The sequence below is a fragment of the Ursus americanus genome, chromosome 3, assembly GCF_024610735.1.
Source record: "Ursus americanus isolate L20-20 chromosome 3, mUrsAme1.1.p, whole genome shotgun sequence".
Classification (NCBI taxonomy): Eukaryota; Metazoa; Chordata; class Mammalia; order Carnivora; family Ursidae; genus Ursus; species Ursus americanus.
The window spans coordinates 21663214-21682326 of NC_142129.1; the positions used below are offsets into that span (position 1 = coordinate 21663214).

The following is a 19113-nucleotide window of genomic DNA, read 5'->3' on the forward strand; positions in this document are numbered from 1 at the left end:
AGTGAAGCGTCTTAAGGTCTTCAGCTCATTTTTAATCAAGTTGTTTTTCATATTTTTGACTTTTAAGAGGTTTTTGTATATTTTAGGTGACAATCCAATATCAGATATGTGTTCTACAAACATTTTCTCCCAGTCTGTGGCTTATCTTCTCCTCTTGACATGGTCTTTTGCAGAGCTGAAGTTTTTACTTTCAGTAAAGGCTGGTTTCTCTCTCTCTCTCTAAAAAAGGGGGTGGTGGGGCCTGGATGGCTCCATTGGTTGAGCATCCGACTCTTGATTTCGGCTCAGGTCATGATCTCAGGGTCGTGAGATCGAGCCCTGCATTGGGCTCCATGCTGGGTGTGGAGCCTGCTTGAGATTCTTTCTCTTCCCCTGCTCTTCCTCCCCGCTCTCAAAAAAAAAGGGGGGGGCTGGCTTATTCATTATTTCTTTTATATTCATACCTTTGGGGTTGTATCTAAAAAGTCATCATCATACCCAAGGTCATCTAGGTTTTTTCCTAGGAGTTTTACAGTTTTGCATTTTATATTCAGGTCTGTGATCCATTTTGGGTTAATTTTTGTTAAGAGTGAAAGTGTGTCTAGAGTCATTTTTTTGCCTGTGGATGTGCAGTTGTTCCAGCACCATTTGGTGAAGAGCCTATCTTTGCTCCATGGTACTGCCTTTGTTCCTTTGTCAAAGATCAATTGACTGTACGTATGTGTGTTCGTCTCTTTGTCTAGTCTGTAGCTAATACCATGCTGCCTTGTTACTGTTAGCCACTTCTCTTTCACTCTCCATTTCTTGCTGTACTTCTGAGTTATTATCTAGAAGAGTTTTCCCTGAGCCTGAAGAATATACCTTTTAGAATCTTGTCCTTCCTTAGACTCTGGATATTGTATCTTACGCCTGGAAGGTTCTGGACCTGTACTTCTGTGGCTATGAGGTGTTCGCTTTTCTGCTTTGGAATCTGTGAATTTCACTTCATATGAGTATGAATTTACCCTTGGCTACATGGTTAAATTTTTTGTTCCTATTTTATTCAGCAATTCCGTGTGTTTGTTCAGGCAGTATATTTTAGGGGTCATTAGCACCTCTTTGCCAACACTTCGTATTGTCACTCTTTTTAATCGTGTGAGGTGGTATCTGAGATATGGTTTTTTGTATTTCCCTGATGACTAATGTTGAGGGCCCCGCCCCCCATTTTTTGTGCTTTAGCTCAATATTTTGTGTCTCCCATTTTATTCTGCATTGTGGTAGATTTTTATTTTGGGGGGGGACAAATTTTCTTCAGTTCTGACGTTTTGGCTTTTATTTTTTGTTTTCTTTTCCTGGTAGCTTCAGATGGGTGTCATCTGCCCCGTTCATCTGACCCCGACTGGCTTTCTCTTTCTTGGGGTGATTTTTTCTGTGTTTAATCACCATGAGAATCCTCCCTTCCTTGTCCTCTTCCTCACTGGGCTCACCCGTCTCCGCAAGGTTCTTTCTGCAGCTTGGAGTCTGGAGCTGGGTCTGATGTATTTGAGTTTCACTGCTTACAAGAAATGTGAAGTTGTTGTTAGGGAACGAGGCTAGATAGGCTGGAGGAACTGGTGCCCATCGTGTCTGAATGAACCAGAGACCAGGTGAGGAGGGGTGTAGATGAAACTTTGCTATTGTTAGAGGAACAGTTCATTTGGACCCAGATATCTTGATAATTGAAGATGGAAGTTGGTTATACGAGCACAAATACCTCAAGGAAAAACACCTGTATGTGCGGGACTGAGGAAGACACAGAGTCTGCATGTCTCTCCACCCATATATTTGAAGAATTTTAAAAAATACATTTTCCAGAATAAGCCTTTATTTAACACTCAGAGAAACCTGTGTCTTTGGATTCACATTGTCAAAGTTTGGATCTCTGTGTGATTTTTAATTTAAATTTTTATATTTTCACCTGGATGTTTTTCACTATGTCAGCTCATCATTTACTTGTTTAGGAAACAGTAGGGTTCTGAATGTTCTCTCATCCAGGGATTTCCCAGAGGATTTTTTAGGTAGATGAGAATCTTATTAAGAATAACCTTCTGGGGCGCCTGGGTGGTTCAGTCGTTAAGCATCTGCCTTCAGCTCAGGTCATGATCCCAGGGTCCTGGGATCCAGCCCTGTGTGGGTCTCCCTGCTCAGCGGGGAGCCTGCTTTCCCTCTCCTCCCCACTTGTGCTCTCTCTCGCTCTCCCTCTCTCAAAGAAATAAATAAAATCTTAAAAAAAAAAGAATAAACTTCGAAATATATCTACTTAGGGCCCTCACTTCAACAGTTGAAAGAACCATTTCCTTATGAGTAACCTGTTGCCTTTTATAATAATTTTTCAGCAAACACTGAGAAGAATGTGCTACCTTACCATCAAAGAAATGGCTACAATTTCTGAGGATGTGATAATTGTCACAAGCAGGTATGTGACTGGTCAGAACCTAACATGGGGTGCTTATGTATTTAGTGGAATATTTGTTGTTCTTTCTCTATTAATTTTACTTTTGGGACTGTAAGAAAGCAAATAGGAATTTTAAAAAATCTTAAAGCATTCTTTCCTAAAATGTGGTGTCATCATGTGAAAACCATGCCTATCTGATAAAGCAAAGAAGTCACAAAGGATAATGCTAATATTTGCTAATACATTTTAAATGTTCATAATAATATGTAAACAGAACCAGAATGTTAATGATACACTGACATAAATATTTACAATATCAAAAGGCTAGTATATATAGTATGTAAAGAACTCTTCTACTTCAAAACAATTCCAAGTGATAATTCATAAAATAACCAATATAAAAGATCTGGTTATGTTTAGTCATTCTCACTAGTAACCAAAAAAATGTAAATTAAAAACTCAAATGCGTTATAAGATTTTTACCCATCAGATTGGCACCAAAGAAAAACGGCAGTAGGTGCTTGTAAGGGAGACTAATATTCTTGTATATACAAGAGGCAGAATAATACATTGATTCAGGTTTTCTAGAAGGCAGTTTGGCAGCATTCAAGTGTTGAACATTTGACAAGTTTTATCCCTTTGACCCGGTAAATACCACATCGATGGAACTACGCTCAGAAAGTAATCAGAGCTAGCTCAGGAAGACTTATATATAACGATGTTCATTGCAACACTGTTTACACTAGCAGAAAGGGAGAAACAATTTAAATGTCTGCCATTGTTAATTATATATATAATTATATATATATAATTTCATTAACCATATTATGTTCCGATTATGGGATTATTTTAATTTTTTTGAAACATCTTTAGTGATATGGAAAAGTCCTCATAAAGTGCTGAATGAGAGTTGGATTCAAGTCTATGTATTTTATATATAGTCTCCCTTTAAAAATATTTTATGTACATACATACAAATATATAGATGGAAAAATACTGATCTGTTACCAGTAGATTATCTCTCGGTGTTTGGGATTGTGGCTATTTATTTTTTGTAAAATTTTGGAAAATTTCCAGATGTCCTAGAGTGAGGATGTATAACCTAATTATTAATTATAATTCATTTAAGTGAATTTGGTCTTTGTACAACAACATAAATTTTGGAGGAGGGTGCTTGTTTTTAACCCGCAGTTGTATTGAATAAGTTTCAATTAGTAAAGCTTTCAGCTGAAAAGAACTGAAAGCCAGATGTAGTCACTAGGTATAGAGTAGCTAGTGTTGGTTCGGTAGTGAACAGTGCGAGGGCTGGTGTCTCTTGAATCTCACATTATTGCAAAATAGGTGCCTGAATTACTGGCAGTGCACCATTCAAGGTGGGAGGGGTGCCGGGAAGGGGGCCAGGGAGGCCCAGCACCATCTGCCTCTTTTATCAGGAATGCAATAGCTTTTCCCAGGGCAATTTTTAGATTTCATTTGACACAGCTGTGTTATACAACTATCGTTAGGACCAGGAAAGTGAATATTTAGCTCTTAAAGACCAAGTATTAGGGGCAGGCAAGGGAGAACGGGTTGAAATGGGTATTGGATTAGTTATCTAGCAATATTTGCCACAAGTAACAAACAGAAAATCTTCACTTAGATTTCTATACTCAATAAATATTGGAAAAATTAAAAATAGATTAGGGTTTTTTGTTTAGCTGTTAGTACTTGCCTCTGAATTCTGTTGGGCTGCCATGAATTATGGTTTGCTTCTAGCTCATTTTGAGTGATTAGTAGATGTAGTAGGCAGAATAATGGCCCTCCAAAGATATCCCTGGCCTGATTCCCAGGACCCGCGAATATGTTACTTTACACCACACGGGAAGTAAAGCTGCTATCAGCAGGGAGGCAGACTGGGTGCGTTATCCAGGTGGGCCCGATAAGGATATAAGCGTCCTTAAAAGTGGAAGAGGGAAGCAGAAGGGTCAGTAGAGAGACGTGACGATGGAAGCAGGTCACGGATGCGAACTTGCTGGATTTGGAGGTGGAGGAAGGGGGCCGTGAGCCAAGGAATGTGGGTGGCCTTGAGCTGTTGGAAAAGGCGAAGAAATGGATTCACCCCTACAGCCTCCGGAAAGTAATGTAACCCTGCCGATACCTTGATGTTATCCCAGGGCGCCCCGTGTTGCGTTTCTAACTTACAGAACTGTAAGGTAAAGAAATGAATGTGGTCTTTCCTCTTTAAGTTTGTGGTAATTTGTTACAGTAGCAACACAAAAACATATAGATTTTGTAACATGTAAGTGTCAACACTTTGTATACTTTAAAATTATACAGTGTTATTTGCCAATTATATCTCAAAGCTGGGGGGAAAATTGCTAGAGATTTTGGTACCTGGAAGTGGGGTGCTGCTGTAACAAATACCTAAAAACGTGGAAGTGGCTTTGGAATGGGCAATGACTAGATGCTGGAAGAATTTTGGGGAACATGACTAAAAAGGCCTACATTGCCTTGAACAGAGTGTTAGTGGAAACCTGGCTATTAAGGACCTTGGTAGACTCAGAAAGAAGGCAGGAGCAGGGTAGAGAAAACTTCTATCGCTGTAGAGAACGCTCGTATCATTGTGAACATATTCTTGGGAGAAATACGGCACTAAAGGTGCTGCCGGGAGGGCTCAGAAGGAAATGAGGAAGGTGTTAGCAACCGGAGGCAAGGGGACCCTTGTCCTGTCATGGCAGAGAGCTTAGTAGGATTGTGTCCTGCAGTTATATAGAAATCAGGACTTGGGAGCTTGGATGTTTAACTGAGTGTCAGTGCAGGCTGGTTTCTGTTTACCACTTACCGTAAAATTTGGGACTCGAGAAATAAATTGAGACACCTGTTAAAGAAGCAGGAGTTCTTTACAAATATCAAATCATTATGCTGTGCACCTGAAACCGATACATGTCAATGACACACACACACACAATCAAGAGTTCTTGATTTGGGAAATTTTCAGCCTACCAAAGGATGGCAAAGGATGCTAAAATCAAGAGCTTCAGTAGGAAAGTGTGCTCTAGAGAAGTCAACGGAGTTACTCTGCAGCCTTTTGCTAACACCTCAGGAAGATGAAACGGTCAGAGTCTTCACTCACACACAACACTCCAAAGAGATCAGGGTGTGGCTCAGATTCCCTCAACATCTAAGCAGAAGCCAGAAATAGAGATGGGACTATTCAGGCAAGATCTGCGGCGGAGTCCCTTGTCTAGGGGAGTGAGTCCCCCCACCTCTGTGGCATCCACAAGGCTCTCGAGAATCTTACAGCGGGAGCACCACTGCCAGCCTGGACTGAAAGGGACAGAGAGAGGACAAAGTGAAAGAAAGTTGTCAGGGTCCCAAAGTCTCCAACAGGATACCGGCTGAGAAGACTGCTCAACTTTAAACCCACGCCGCCCTCACAGAAGGGCAGGATGGCTCTGAGGGCAGGGCTGCAGGCCCATAGCGCGGAGCCGAGAACGATGGAGCCTTTTCCCCGGCACCTGAAACCTTTTCTGGTTTGGCCGGATCTCAGAATTGCTTGGGTCCAGCGACCCCCCCCCCCCAATTCCATTTTCTTTTTGTGAACAGGAATGTCTAAGTGCTATCCTGTGGTAGCCCCCCCTTGTGTTTTGGGAGCAGGGAACTTGTTTCCTAGTTTCACAGGCCCACAGGTGGAGAGGAACTTCGCCTGAGGAGTGAGCATACCCAGTCTCACCTGTACCTGAGATGATTTGATGCTAAGGTCAGGATTTTTGAGTCAATGGGATTTCGATGAGCTTTCGGACTTCCAGTTGGTGCTGTAATGCGTTGAGATCTGGGGGGATCTTGGGATGGGGTGAATGTATTTTGCCTGTGAGATGGATGCAACCCTGCTGACGTGGTGATCTTCGCCCGGGGAGCCCTATGTCGGACTGCTAATCCCCGGAACTGTAAGATGGTAAATTTTTATTTTAAGCCCCTAATTGTGGTCCTCTTTTACGGCAGGAATGGAAAACTAATAGAGTAGATGACGACTCTGCATGGGCACAGTTGTGTGACCTTGCTGAGAAACCACGGAGATTAAGAAAATCTGAAGGCAGACCCTTCATAAAAGGGTGTACGAATGGCCAATAAATACATGGAAATGTTCTCAATATTATTAGTCATAGGAAAATGTAGATTAAAACCTCAGTGAGCTAGCCTTCCATCCCCACTAGAATCTCAGTTAAAATAACAAAGCCTGACCACACCAAAATCGACGAGCCTGCTTCAACACCAAGTATATTGTAGGAGGGAAGGTAGAATGATATACTCGCCTTAGAAAAACTTGTGCAGAAAACTTGTAAGAGGAAAAAAATAAAGCCCTGAAAGATTCAAAGTATGCTAAGTTGTACAGTTTCTTCTGTTCATGGTATCCTACATGACATTGCCGCTCATTTTATGGCAAAAGTGGTGTGACAGTAGGCTTCTGACTTCAGAGATGCAGTAGTTTTACCATATTCTGTTTCACCTTGAAGCTGACAGCCTAATGTGATGATGGGATGGCCTACTGAGTGCTTAGCTAAAGTACTAGGTTAGAGGTGGGACCCTGTTCAGTCGGAAAGTTCTCTAGGATGCAGTCTGTGCGTTACATTGATGGTCAGTGTAGCATGTGGTACCAAAAAATACAATATGTGGGTCCAGGAGTCAAAAGGTGGAAGTAGGACTTGCCACTCTCACCCCTGCTCCCAGTCTCCCACTTGTAGAACTTATGCTTCCCATCCCCACCCAGAATGTGGGTTAAAGGCCCTGTTTCCCAAGGGACCATGTTTTCAGGGATGAGCAGGGGGAAGCGTTGGACCTGTTGACTCCTGGTTCCCACCGTTTGAGGATTGCCTTCACAGAAGTACCCCACGCTTCTGGATCTGTGTTTCTGAGTGACAAATTGGCAACCACAGGCACCCCGTTCTCTAGCGTCCGAGAAGTCCTGGGGCAGACAGGGAGCCAGTCTGCACATTTGAAATGATGACTGCTGTTAGCCACTTTGGATTATTTATGTAGGGGACCGGCAGGCAACGAACGGAGCTGCGGTGCCCATTGAGGTAGTTGACTTGATCACTGTCAGGAGCCAGGCTTGTTGCTGTACAAACGTGGAAGAGAGGACTGTATCTAGAACTCACGGTATCGAGTATATTTTGATGTGTTCATGCCTGAGACAGTGGTGAATAGAGAATAGGGAGCAACCAGTGGTCCAGCCCTGGTAAATCTCCAACAAAGAGCTCAGATCCTTTGGGATAAAGGTTTGAGCCACTTACCAGACCCCTGACCAAGATGAGCTAAAGTGCTGGCTAAGAGAGGGAACTATAGAAGGGGTGGTTATGGAAAGGAGATGGGGAATCTCAGTTACTGCTTTGGAATGTGTCGAAGCAGCAAGGATTGTACCATATTCCACTTGTTTTCCTGTGTCTTGTAGAAATGATGGATGGTTACCATCTCGAAGCCTCAGTGATAGGGTAGATCTAATGGAGGACACGTTCAAATTTGAGGGGTGCAAAGGGCAGACTGTTATGAGGTGGCCCAAAAGCAGCACCCAGATTTTCTCAGGCCTTCTCTCTGATCCCAGCTGGACTTGCGGTCAGCTGCTCTGGGCGGGGAGCAGCTCCCTTGCGTCTGGGGTGCCTCGCTCCGAGCATCTGCCATGTGTTTTTCTACTTGCCCTGCAGTTTCTCTGGCGCTCTGGTTTGGGCCTCCCTGGAACTCCCCTGTGGGAGGTTAACATGTGAATTTAACCAAATGGGGAGTTAGCACTCAGGGGTTAACTCTCCCCAGTGGCTAAGACCTAGATGGTAAATTCTTTCCTTTTCATTCCTTGGAAATGTGGTTCCAACATATATCTCACAAGGCTCCTCAGAAGATCGCTCATTAAATAACTAGTCGCCTGCGGCAGTGACCCACTAGAGAAAATTTCTTTGTATTAATTTCCCTCCTCCTTTGTTCACCTCCCTGTCTTCCCTTCCCTTCCCTTAGAACACATTCCCAAATAAACTACCTGTCTGTAAGCCTTTGTCAGGGCAGCCCAAATAAAGAAGCACGGAGCCGCAGTTGGCAAATTATGGCCCGTGGCTAAAGCTGCTGCCTCCTTTTGTAAATAAAGTTTTATTGGAACACAGCTATGTCTATTTTTTATGTACTGTGCATGGCTGCTTTCATGTGGTGCAGGAGCCAAGGAGAGAGACCTCAGAAGAAACCGAACCTGCCAAGCCTCAGTTTTGATCTAATTGGAAAAATGCAAATATTTATGAAAAAGACTGATAAATTATTTATATCCCAACAATGGAAATCTGTACCACTATTAAAACGCTATTTTAGATATATATTTGGATATTTAAAGATACATAGAAACCTGAAATTTAAAAAAAACATCTACAACAGGGAAAGATTCTTAAGATATATTAAGTGAAAAAAGGAGGTGCCGGAAGAGTGGAGATTCACCTGCATGTGTTTTAATGTCTCTGTGGTTTTATATATTTTTAAAAAGTTCCTTAAGAAAACAGAAGCGACTGTTCGCAATGATTGTCTTTAGTTGAGCGGCACTGGAGGCTCGGGTGGGGGAGGCGAGACTTAGACTTTATATTTTATGCCTTTCTGAAAGTTTTCAAAGCATACTCTTACATGAAAATACTTTAAATAACTAAAAAAGAAATTGAAGGACTATGAGTTCTTCACAGCTTTCTCCTCTCGGCATCGAGGCTGTTTTGGATCCTGTGCAGGGGAGCGGGGAGGGGATGGGTAGTCAGTTAGGGGGAGTATAAATACAGAGAGGACAGGGACAGGAAGGTAAAAGGCTGAATAACAGAGCACAAAGGCTAAAAACCTCTCTAAAGTATGGGCGCGGGATTCAGTAGGTCTGTCCAACCCGTCTGCTTATTTTTTTTTTTTTTTAAAGATTTTATTTATTTATGTGACAGAGAGACAGCCAGCGAGAGAGGGAACACAGCAGGGGGAGTGGGAGAGGAAGAAGCAGGCTCACAGCGGAAGAGCCTGATGTGGGACTCGATCCCGGATCGCCAGGATCACGCCCTGAGCCGAAGGCAGACGCTTTAACGACTGCGCCACCCAGGCGCCCCCCGTCTGCTTATTTTTGAAATGCAGTAGAAAGGTCAGAAGCCACTGACCATTGTCGCTTTAGAGAGCCGTTCCTGTGACCTTGGGAGTTCATTTTAGTCTGTGTCTTTTAAGGAGTTGTCTCTAGTCTGATGGGTTTTTAGGATTTGGGGGGATTTCAGCTCTCTCTACCATTGTCTTTACTTTTTATGCCAGTTGTCAGTATCTAGAATTATTTTGTTTACGTGATATAATATATTATCTCTCCTCTCATTAGCATGTTAGCTGCATGAAGACAAAGACTTTGTTTCGTTCACTGGTGTATTCTTAGGATTTTGAATGGCCTTCTACCCAACAATTCTAATATTTATCCACAGAAGACACTCAGTGAATATTTGCTGAATTAATCGCTGCATTAAGATAATTATGGGGACAATTGGAATTAGCTGGGGGTGGACTCCACAGGAGAGATGGTAATTGATTTCATGGTAATTCTGATTTTTTCTTAGTCTGACTAAGGACATGACTGGAAAGGAAGATGTGTACCGAGGCCCAGCCATCAGGGCTCTCTGCAGAATCACTGATGTAAGTTCTCTTTGTTTACTGAGGCGTCAAAAGGGACACTGTGTTTATCCACAGGTGGCCATGTGAATTTACTGGGATTCCCCAGTCTGACTCTGTGAGTCTGCAGCAGTACAGAAACATGACCGCCAGAAGGGCTTTGGTGCCTCCGGGCTTTTTTTTTCTTTCAGGTTGTCTTTCCCTTTTGTTTATTTAGATTAGTCTGTTTCTCTCTATATTTGCCCTCGTAGAATTTTGTCGTAGTCAGGGAACGTTGCTTGCAGGAAACCAAAACCCATTTGATTTTCATGTTCGTTTTCGTGTTTTTGTTTTAAACTTCATTGTAGGAAATAGATCTCTCAGAATTTGAGGTCAAGCTTACCACAGATGCCAGAGCAAGAAATAGGGCAGCTCTAAGGAGCTCGGCAGCAAGATTGCTCGGGTGTTCACGATGATGGTCCCTCACTGAGCAGGCTCAGGCCTCCTCACTGAAATATTTGAGAGAACCTGGTTAGCCATCAGCCAGCCTGTGGCTTGTAACCATGTAGATCTGAGTCCGGTGTTTAACCTTGACTCCCTCCCTCCCAGGTGGAGGGAGGAGGTTAGAGAGTACGTTAGGCTGCCCCTTCTCGAAACTCTGAGTAGGAAAGGGTAAAATGAAGGGCAGGCTGGGCATTGCCAAGCATATTGAATAGTATTTCAGCTTTAGTCGTGCTTGGGTATATTCTGTGTGGATGGTTAAATCTTCTCAGGTTTTAAAGGTTGAGTAAGAGCAAATGGTAAATCTGGATCCTAAGGGGAGTCATAGAAATGGTACAATGTTTTTTGCTGCTTAGCTGTTCGGCTGTGGTTGTTTTTGTTTTTCATATTAAATTGGCCGCAGCAGACAATGTAATGCCGGTGCTAGCAATAAGGCTATTTGTTTGACTTCTGATCTCAGTCTCTTTGTACATCTTTACCTGCTACCACCTTCCCAGTGCTCAGCTTTCCTCCAGGTAAATTTAAAAAGAACTTTATATTCAAAGGAGTTGATATTGAGGGCTAACTATAGCAGTATAGTAAACATTGACCTCTTAGGTATCTAAAAGAATCAGGGATTACATTTGATTTATAGGACTCTGTGGGATCCATATAAAATACATCCCCTTCATACAGAAGTATCTTTGGAATTTCAAAACAGCTCCATCCCCATCTAGGAATTTCTTTTATAACAGCCCTGAATAAGTTGAGCCTCTCCTTACACCTTTGCTCAAACTGGGATTCTCCACTTTGAGACCGTTGATTTCATTGTGAAACAGTTCATTTTTTTTCCCTTCCATATGCTCTTAAACATTCCTCTTTGAAGATTCCACTCAGTTATCTGGGTCCTGCCCTCTGGGATAGGATTACTCTATTATACGATAATCCTTGTAATGCATTCTAGGTATTTGCACAGAAACAAATAAATGACTGGTTTTTGTAAATTATTTTGAAGCAAGATAATTTTGGGTGAAAATGTTTTGCTTCAATTGCTTTTTCCTTATGCATGTTATCAGGGAACAATGTTGCAGGCCATCGAGAGATACATGAAGCAGGCCATTGTGGATAAAGTCTCCGGTGTTTCCAGCTCCGCACTGGTGTCGTCTTTAGTAAGTGAGCAAGTGGCTGCGGGGGTCTTATGGGCGCCACAGTTTCTGCCGCAAAAACAAAGTGTCACTGCGATTCTCTCCCAAACGAAACAGTCACAAAATGTAGGTACATCGCTCTTACTTTATCCCGGAGTGTTTTATCAGAGGAGCATGAAAACGGGCATTTAAAAACATGAAATTTTCCCTCGTGGTGCAATGCTGTACAGGTCTCTGTAAAAAGTCCTTGCTGTCTCAGCAGCCAGTCAACTTATAGTTTATTTTTTTCTGCGTCTTTGTTTTGTTTTCTTTCTAATCAAGGTGTGAAAAAGTTCTAGGTTCAGTTGAAGTTCCTGATGAAGAAACACAATTGTGATTTTCTCAGTGATATAATCTGCATTTTTGTATTTCAGGAAGTGTAGCTAAAACTTGATGTAAATTCCTCCTTTTTTTCCTTTTTGGCTGAGTGAGCATCATTTATTCAGTATGAAATCTTTATACTGTATGTTCCACGTGTTAATAAATGTACATTAAATCTTAGTAAACAAAATAAAACACGGAATTTTCATGTTGAAAGGTTTCGGTAATCAGAGTTCTGTTGTATACATAATGAAGATTGGGTAGGGGTGAGGTGGTGGACAGGGAAGACACGGGCCGATTTTTAAACACTTTTATTGATTTATTTTTTAAATCTTTGTGACCTGTACTTCTGCCTCTTGCCTTTCTATCCTCTGCTTTCCTTAGCATGTGGGGTGTCCTGCAATCCAAAGCCGCCTGTCCCACCTCGAAATTTCTTACCGGAAAGTGGTCTTTGTTTCAGCAGTACCGTTTCTGACTCCTTTTTATCAAAACAAAATGCATTCATTTCAGCTTTATCACATTGCACTTGATGAAAATTGGTTGTTCCTGTGTGAATGGATGAGGTCATCTGAATCACAGAGGTTCTGGGTCTGGAATATAATTGGCCAAGTTTTACAGCAGGGGATAGATCAGTACTGTTGTTTGTTTGTTTTTTCCTTTCTAGTTGAGTTTCCTGGAAGTAAAACCTAGAATGTGAGCATACTTCTATTCCCTAGCCCTTCCTTTGCTGTCCTTCCCCTCTCATCGCGTCCTTTCACGCACCCTCTCAGCCTCCCCCCCTCCTTTTCTTGGAGAATGTTTCTGGTTTATTAGTTGCCTGGGGAGTAGAGACTTGAAATAGATTTCTAAAAGCTACAGCGTTGTCTCTTTCATTTGGAGCTGTCTGTTAGTGATTTTCTTTCTTTTTTTTTTTTTTTTTTAAAGATTTTATTTATTTATTTGACAGAGATAGAGACAGCCAGCGAGAGAGGGAACACAAGCAGGGAGAGTGGGAGAGGAAGAAGCAGGCTCCCGGTGGAAGAGCCTGATGTGGGGCTCGATCCCAGAACACCGGGATCACGCCCTGAGCCGAAGGCAGACGCTTAACCGCTGTGCCACCCAGGCGCCCCTCTGTTAGTGATTTTCTAAGAAAACCAGCTCATGCTTGCAAACATCTAGTGACCATGCATCATCTCCTCTTACTTTGCTCTGTGTCTAGCACATGATGAAGATAAGCCACGATGTGGTTAAGCGCTGGGTCAACGAAGCCCAAGAAGCCGCTTCCAGCGACAACATTATGGTCCAGGTACTGCCATTAAGTCACACCGGGGCTTGAGAGCAGCTTTCTTTAACCCTCCGTCTTAGGGGCAATGTATTGACTCCGCAGGTGTGTACCAGCTGAAGGCTCATACTGAGTCGCCTATTAGTATGTATTCTCGAGTAGGTATCCCACTGATGAGAGTTAGTGTCTGAGGCCCTGCTAGTGTTCCGTAAAAGCTGTAGGAATGTGCAGGAGAGATTCTTACATTCAGTGGTCGTTGGAGATACTCATTCCGAAGGTCCTTCACACGGCATTTCTGTTCTCTATTTGAAAAATAATTGGGACGAATAACGTCCCAATTCTCACCTTTTCAGAACTTGGTTATGGTAGACGTTACACAAACAGCGAAGAGTAATTTTTAGTTGGTGAAACTTAAAAACCGTCTTGTTGGGAAGATCTTTTGATATTCATTAATTCCTAATTAAAAGGAAGGAGATTAAAATCTTAACTGGCAATTGTGTGTTCTTGAGAGGATATTTATTCATCCCCTTTCCGTGTTTACAGCTTCTCATGTTAGCGTAGTTAGTTATGAGGAAATAGAGTAGTAATTTTTCCCTCAAGAAACATTCTCACTCTGTTAACTGATCATTGTGTTTTTATACAAAGTGCCACGATAATTACACCCCGTAAGCCTGCTTAGGAGCTTACTCCTTTAACTACTCACATGGCCACAGATGATTTAAAGCCACTAACGTAGAGACCGGTGACACTGGTAAAGCCTGCGACCCGAGAGCCCTTGTACGAAGGATGTGTGGGGCCAGGGCCATGCTGAACCCCCAGAGCCGTTTTCAGATTGTGTGCACCTCTTTAATACTTCTCGTCCAGTCTGAATCAGTGATTTCTGGGGGTGGAACTCCTTTTTTTTTTTTTTTTTTAAAGATTTTATTTATTTATTCGACAGGATAGAGACAGCCAGCGAGAGAGGGAACACAAGCAGGGGGAGTGGGAGAGGAAGAAGCAGGCTCATAGCGGAGGAGCCTGATGTGGGGCTCGATCCCATAACGCCGGGATCACGCCCTGAGCCGAAGGCAAACGCTTAACCGCTGTGCCACCCAGGCGCCCCTGGGGGTGGAACTCTTATCCTCTCAGTCTGCCTGTGTTTGATTCAGTATGAAGAAGATATTCTATTTGTATACCTTTGACTTGGGTATCTTTTTACTAAAAATCTAGTGCCGTATGATTTTATTTGCCTGGGAGTTTGTCCTCTTCCTCCTCAGCTTTCTGTATGTTACACCCTTTTTCTTGTTCTTTAGTACCATGCGTTGGGAGTCCTGTATCACCTTAAAAAGAACGATCGCCTTGCTGTCTCTAAGATGTTGAATAAATTTACTAAATCCGGTCTCAGATCACAGTTTGCGTACTGCATGCTGATCCGAATTGCCAGTCGCTTACTAAAAGAAAACGAAGAGGGGTAAGTGTCTTCGCCTAAACCTAAGTAATTTTCTGTTTGCTGGTTAACCTACCTCCAAGTTTATTTCCTTTATGAATATTTTTTTTGGGTAGCACTGATTTTACAGATGGATTTGGTGTTTTTCAAATTAAGAAAATTAATGGGATTCTAAATAATGCAACTTTTTTTTTAATGTATGCTCTGGTATATGTATTTAATAGATTATGATTGTCAATAATACAATAAGAAACTGATATTGAACGAAAAATACTTATAGATCGTAGGATGTGCAATAATGTGAATGCTGGAAGTGACATGAATCTTCTTTTATTTTTACAAAAGAATATTGAAGTGCTGCATTTAATGATTTATTTATTTAAAGGGCATGAAGGAGGAAAAGAATTCCACATTTGTAAGGCTCTTATATTTATGAAGTAGTGTTATATTATTTGGTAGACTGTGATAATGGAAGGATGAATATTGTGATCTCTTAAGTAACCACTAAAGAAAAATATAGGAGATCTAGCATAAATGTCAACAGAGGAGATAAAATTCAATATTTAAAAAAATACTCGGTGTTGAGCTTCCTGCTTCCGGTAATGGTGGAGTAGCTTGGTCATATTAGCCCACTGCAAATACTTACATCATTGGTACAAAACTTTGCCTCCCCACCAAAGTAGGAAAACCCACCACTGTTCGAAAGTACTGGTGAGTGGTGAAAAGTAGGCAAAAACTGGAGGGAAGTTGATGTCTGAGAGGCAGAAGCTATAGTAGGTGAGATTCCTATATTTCTGGCTAGTCTCCTGAGACCCCACAGTCCCTGCACGTGGGATCACAGAAAGCCATAGTATTTACTGGGCAGGGGGGTCAGAACATAGTTTGAGACTGGAAGAGTGATGAAAACCTGTGGTAGAAATTCTGGAAAGGGGGGGAACCACAATTGGGCTAAGCCCCCAAATCAATTTCAAACTCTGCAAAACTCTGTGGTTGACCACTGAATTATACATGCTGAGGGGAAGACTCTAGGAAACCCGACAAAAAGTAGCTATGAACCAGAAGAACTGCGTGGAGATTCAGCTGCACCTCCCAGCCGAAGAGATGAAGTTTGGAGTTTGATCCTTGCCAAGTTAGCTGCCTGCTGGAGAAACGTCAGATTCTAGAGTCTTTGCATCCGGCCAATCAGTGTTTATATATAGTAAAAAATTGATAGACGTGCACAGAGTTTGGAAAATGTGACCAGTAGTTAAGAGAAAAAGCAGTCAGCAGACTATATGACCTAGACATTGGAATTCGCAGGCAAAAACTTGAACAGATTTATAAAAGATGCTTTCAAGAGTTTAAATGGGAAGTAGTTATAATGAATGAGCAGGGGAGATGAAAACTATAAAAAGGAACTAAAAAGAAATTCCAGAGCTTTAAATTCCTTGTCAGTCAGAATTCAACCAGAAAAGCAGAACCCATAGCAGATAAATATATAAAGAGAATTATTACAAGGCATTGGCATTTGCAGTTTGGGAGCTTGCTTAGCGAGTCCAAGAGCCTTAGGGCAGGGGCAGGCTGTCGGGAGGAAGATGTCACAGGCAGGTTGAAACTCATGGGCGCAGGCTGAAGCTGCTGTCCACTGTGGAATTTGTCCTCTCACGTTTTACTGTGAGCAGCAAGGTGAAACCAGGTCACACCTTCAACACTTTCCTGGGAAATTCTCTCAAGTAAAGAGACAGGTTTATTATCTACAGGTAATGCTTTCCACATAACTGCAGGACACAATTTTGCTAATCTCTCCACTATCCTGTAACTAGGATCCACTTTACAATAACTTCTTCCTCCTTCTGTGCTCTTACAGGATCCTCCAAGAGTGGATTTCCTTTCCTTCCCCCCTCTCTTCCTTTCTTCCTTCTTAATTCCAGTATAGATAGCATACAGTGCTCTGTTAGTTTCAGGTGTACAATATAGTGATTCAGGAATTCCCTACATCACCCAGTCCTCATCAGAACAAGTGCATTCCTTAGTCCCTATCACCTATTACCCTATCCCTCGCCCGCCTCCCCTCTGGTAACCGTCAGTTTGTTCTCTATAGTTAAGAGTCTGTTTCTTGGTTTCTCTCTCTCTCTCTCTTTTTCCTTTGTTCATTTGTTTCTTAAATTCCACGTATAAGTGAAATCATATATTTTTCTCTGACTTATTTAGTATTATACTCTTGAGCTCCATCCGTGTTGTTGCAAATGGCAAGATTTCATTCTTCCTCAGGGCTGAATAATCCGTGTGTGTGTGTGTGTGTGTGTGTGTGTATCCTGTCTTCTTTATCCATTGATCTATTGATAAACACTTGGGCTGCTTCCATAATTTGGTTATTGTAAATACTGCAGTAAACATAGGGGCGCGTGTATCCTTTTGAATTAGTATTTTTGTATTCTTTGGGTAAATACCCAGTAGTATGATTACTGGATCCTGGGGTATTTCTATTTTTGACTTTTTGAGAAACCATAAACTCCATATTGTCTTCCATAGTGGCCACACCAGTTTACATTCCCATCAACAGTGCATGAGTGTACTTTTTTTCTCCAAATCCTCACCAACACTTGTTGTTTCTCATGTTTTTGATTTTAGCCGTTCTGACAAGTGTGAGGTGGTAGCTCTTTGTGGCTTTGGGTTGCATTTCCCTGGTGATGAGTGATGTTGAGTATCTTTTCATGTGTCTATTGACCATCAGTATGTCTTCTTTGGAGAAATGTCTGTTCATGTCTTCTGCCCATTTTTAATTGGATTGTTTTCTGAGTGTTCTTTATGTATTTTGGGTACTAACCCTTAATCAGATATGTCATTTGCAAATAACTTCTCCCATTTAGTAGGTTGTCTGTTAGTTGATTGTTTCCTTTGCTGTGCAGAAGCCTTTCATTCTGATGATAATCCCTATGGTTTATTTTTGCTTTTGTTTCCCTTGCTTTAGGAGACATATCTAGAAAGATGTTGTTACAGCCAATGTCAGAGAAATTACTGCTTGTGCTCTTTTAGGTCTTTTTAATGCTTTCAGGTCTCACATTAAGGTCTCTAATCCATTTTGAGCTTATTTTTGTGTATGGTGAAAGAAACTGGTCCAGTTTCATTCTTTTGCATGTAGCCGTCCAGTTTTCCCAGCACCATTTGTTGAAGAGACTGTCTTTTTCCCATTGCATATTCTTGCCTCTTTTGTTGAAGATTAGTTGACCTTATATTTGTGGGTTTATTTCTGGGCTTTCTATCCTGTTCCATGAATCTATATCTGTTTTTGTGCCACTACCATACTGTTTAGATTGCTACAGCTTTGTGGTATAACTTGAAATCTAGAATTGTGATACCTCCAGCATTGTCTTGTTCTTTTTCAAGATTGCGTTGGCTATTTGGGGTCTTTTGTGGTTCTATACAAATTGTAGGATTATTCTAGTTCTGTAAAAAATGCTGTTGGTATTTTGATAGGGATTGCATTAAATCTGTAGATTGCTTTGAGTAGAATGGACATTTTAACAATATTTGTTCTTCCAATTCATGAGCATGGGATATCTTTCCATTTGTGTAGTCTTCAATTTCTTTCATCAGTGTTCTACAGTTTTCAGAGTACAGGTTTTTCACCTCCTCGGTTAAGTTTATCCCTAGGTATTTTATTATTTTCGGTGCAATTGTAAAAGGGATTGCTTTAATTCCTTTCTGTTTATTATTAGTGTATAGAAATGCAATGGATGTGTGTACATTGAATTTTTTCATCCTGTGACCTTACTGAATTTCTCAGTTCTAGTAGCTCTTTGGTGGAGTCTTTAGGGTTTTCTATATATAGTATATGCAAATAGTGAAAGTTTTACTTCCTTCCTAACTGGATTCCTTTTATTCCTTTTTCTCATCTGATTGCTGTGGCTAGGACTTCCAGTAGTATGTTGAATAAAAGCGGTGAGAGTGGACATCCTTGTCTTGTTCCTGATCTTAGGGGAAAAGCTCTCAGTTTTTCACCATTGAGTATGTTAGCTGTGGGTTTTTCACATATGGCCTTCCTTCTGTTGCTGTATATTCCCTCTAAACCTACTTTGTTGAGGGTTTTTATCGTGAATGAATGTTGTACTTTGTCAGATGCTTTTTCTGCATCTATTGAAGTGATGCTATGGTTTTTATCCTTTTTATTATTGACGAGATGTATCACATTGATTGACTTGCAAATATTTAACCATCCTTGCATCCCAGGAATAAATCCCACTTGATTGTGGTGAAAGATTTTTTTTGATGGATTGTTGGATTTGATTTGCTAATTTTTTTAAGATTTATTCATTTATTTTATTTTATTTTATTTTATTTTATTTTATTTTATTTTATTTTATTTTATTTTATTTTATTTTATTTTATTTTATTTTTTAAAGATTTATTTATTTGACAGAGACAGCCAGCGAGAGAGGGAACACAGCAGGGGGAGTGGGAGAGGAAGAAG

General features: G+C 41.3%; 1 protein-coding gene across 1 annotated transcript in view; it reads left to right on the plus strand.

Moving 5' to 3' along the window:
* Window positions 1-19113, plus strand: part of COPG2 (coat protein complex I subunit gamma 2) — a 115084-nt gene that overhangs the window by 15940 nt on the left and 80031 nt on the right. Inside the window, exons 5-9 of the mRNA XM_045792633.2 lie at window positions 2334-2413; window positions 9961-10036; window positions 11548-11640; window positions 13175-13261; window positions 14530-14687. Of these exons, the coding sequence (XP_045648589.2) occupies window positions 2334-2413; window positions 9961-10036; window positions 11548-11640; window positions 13175-13261; window positions 14530-14687 (494 nt within the window). The remainder of the gene's footprint in view (window positions 1-2333; window positions 2414-9960; window positions 10037-11547; window positions 11641-13174; window positions 13262-14529; window positions 14688-19113) is intronic.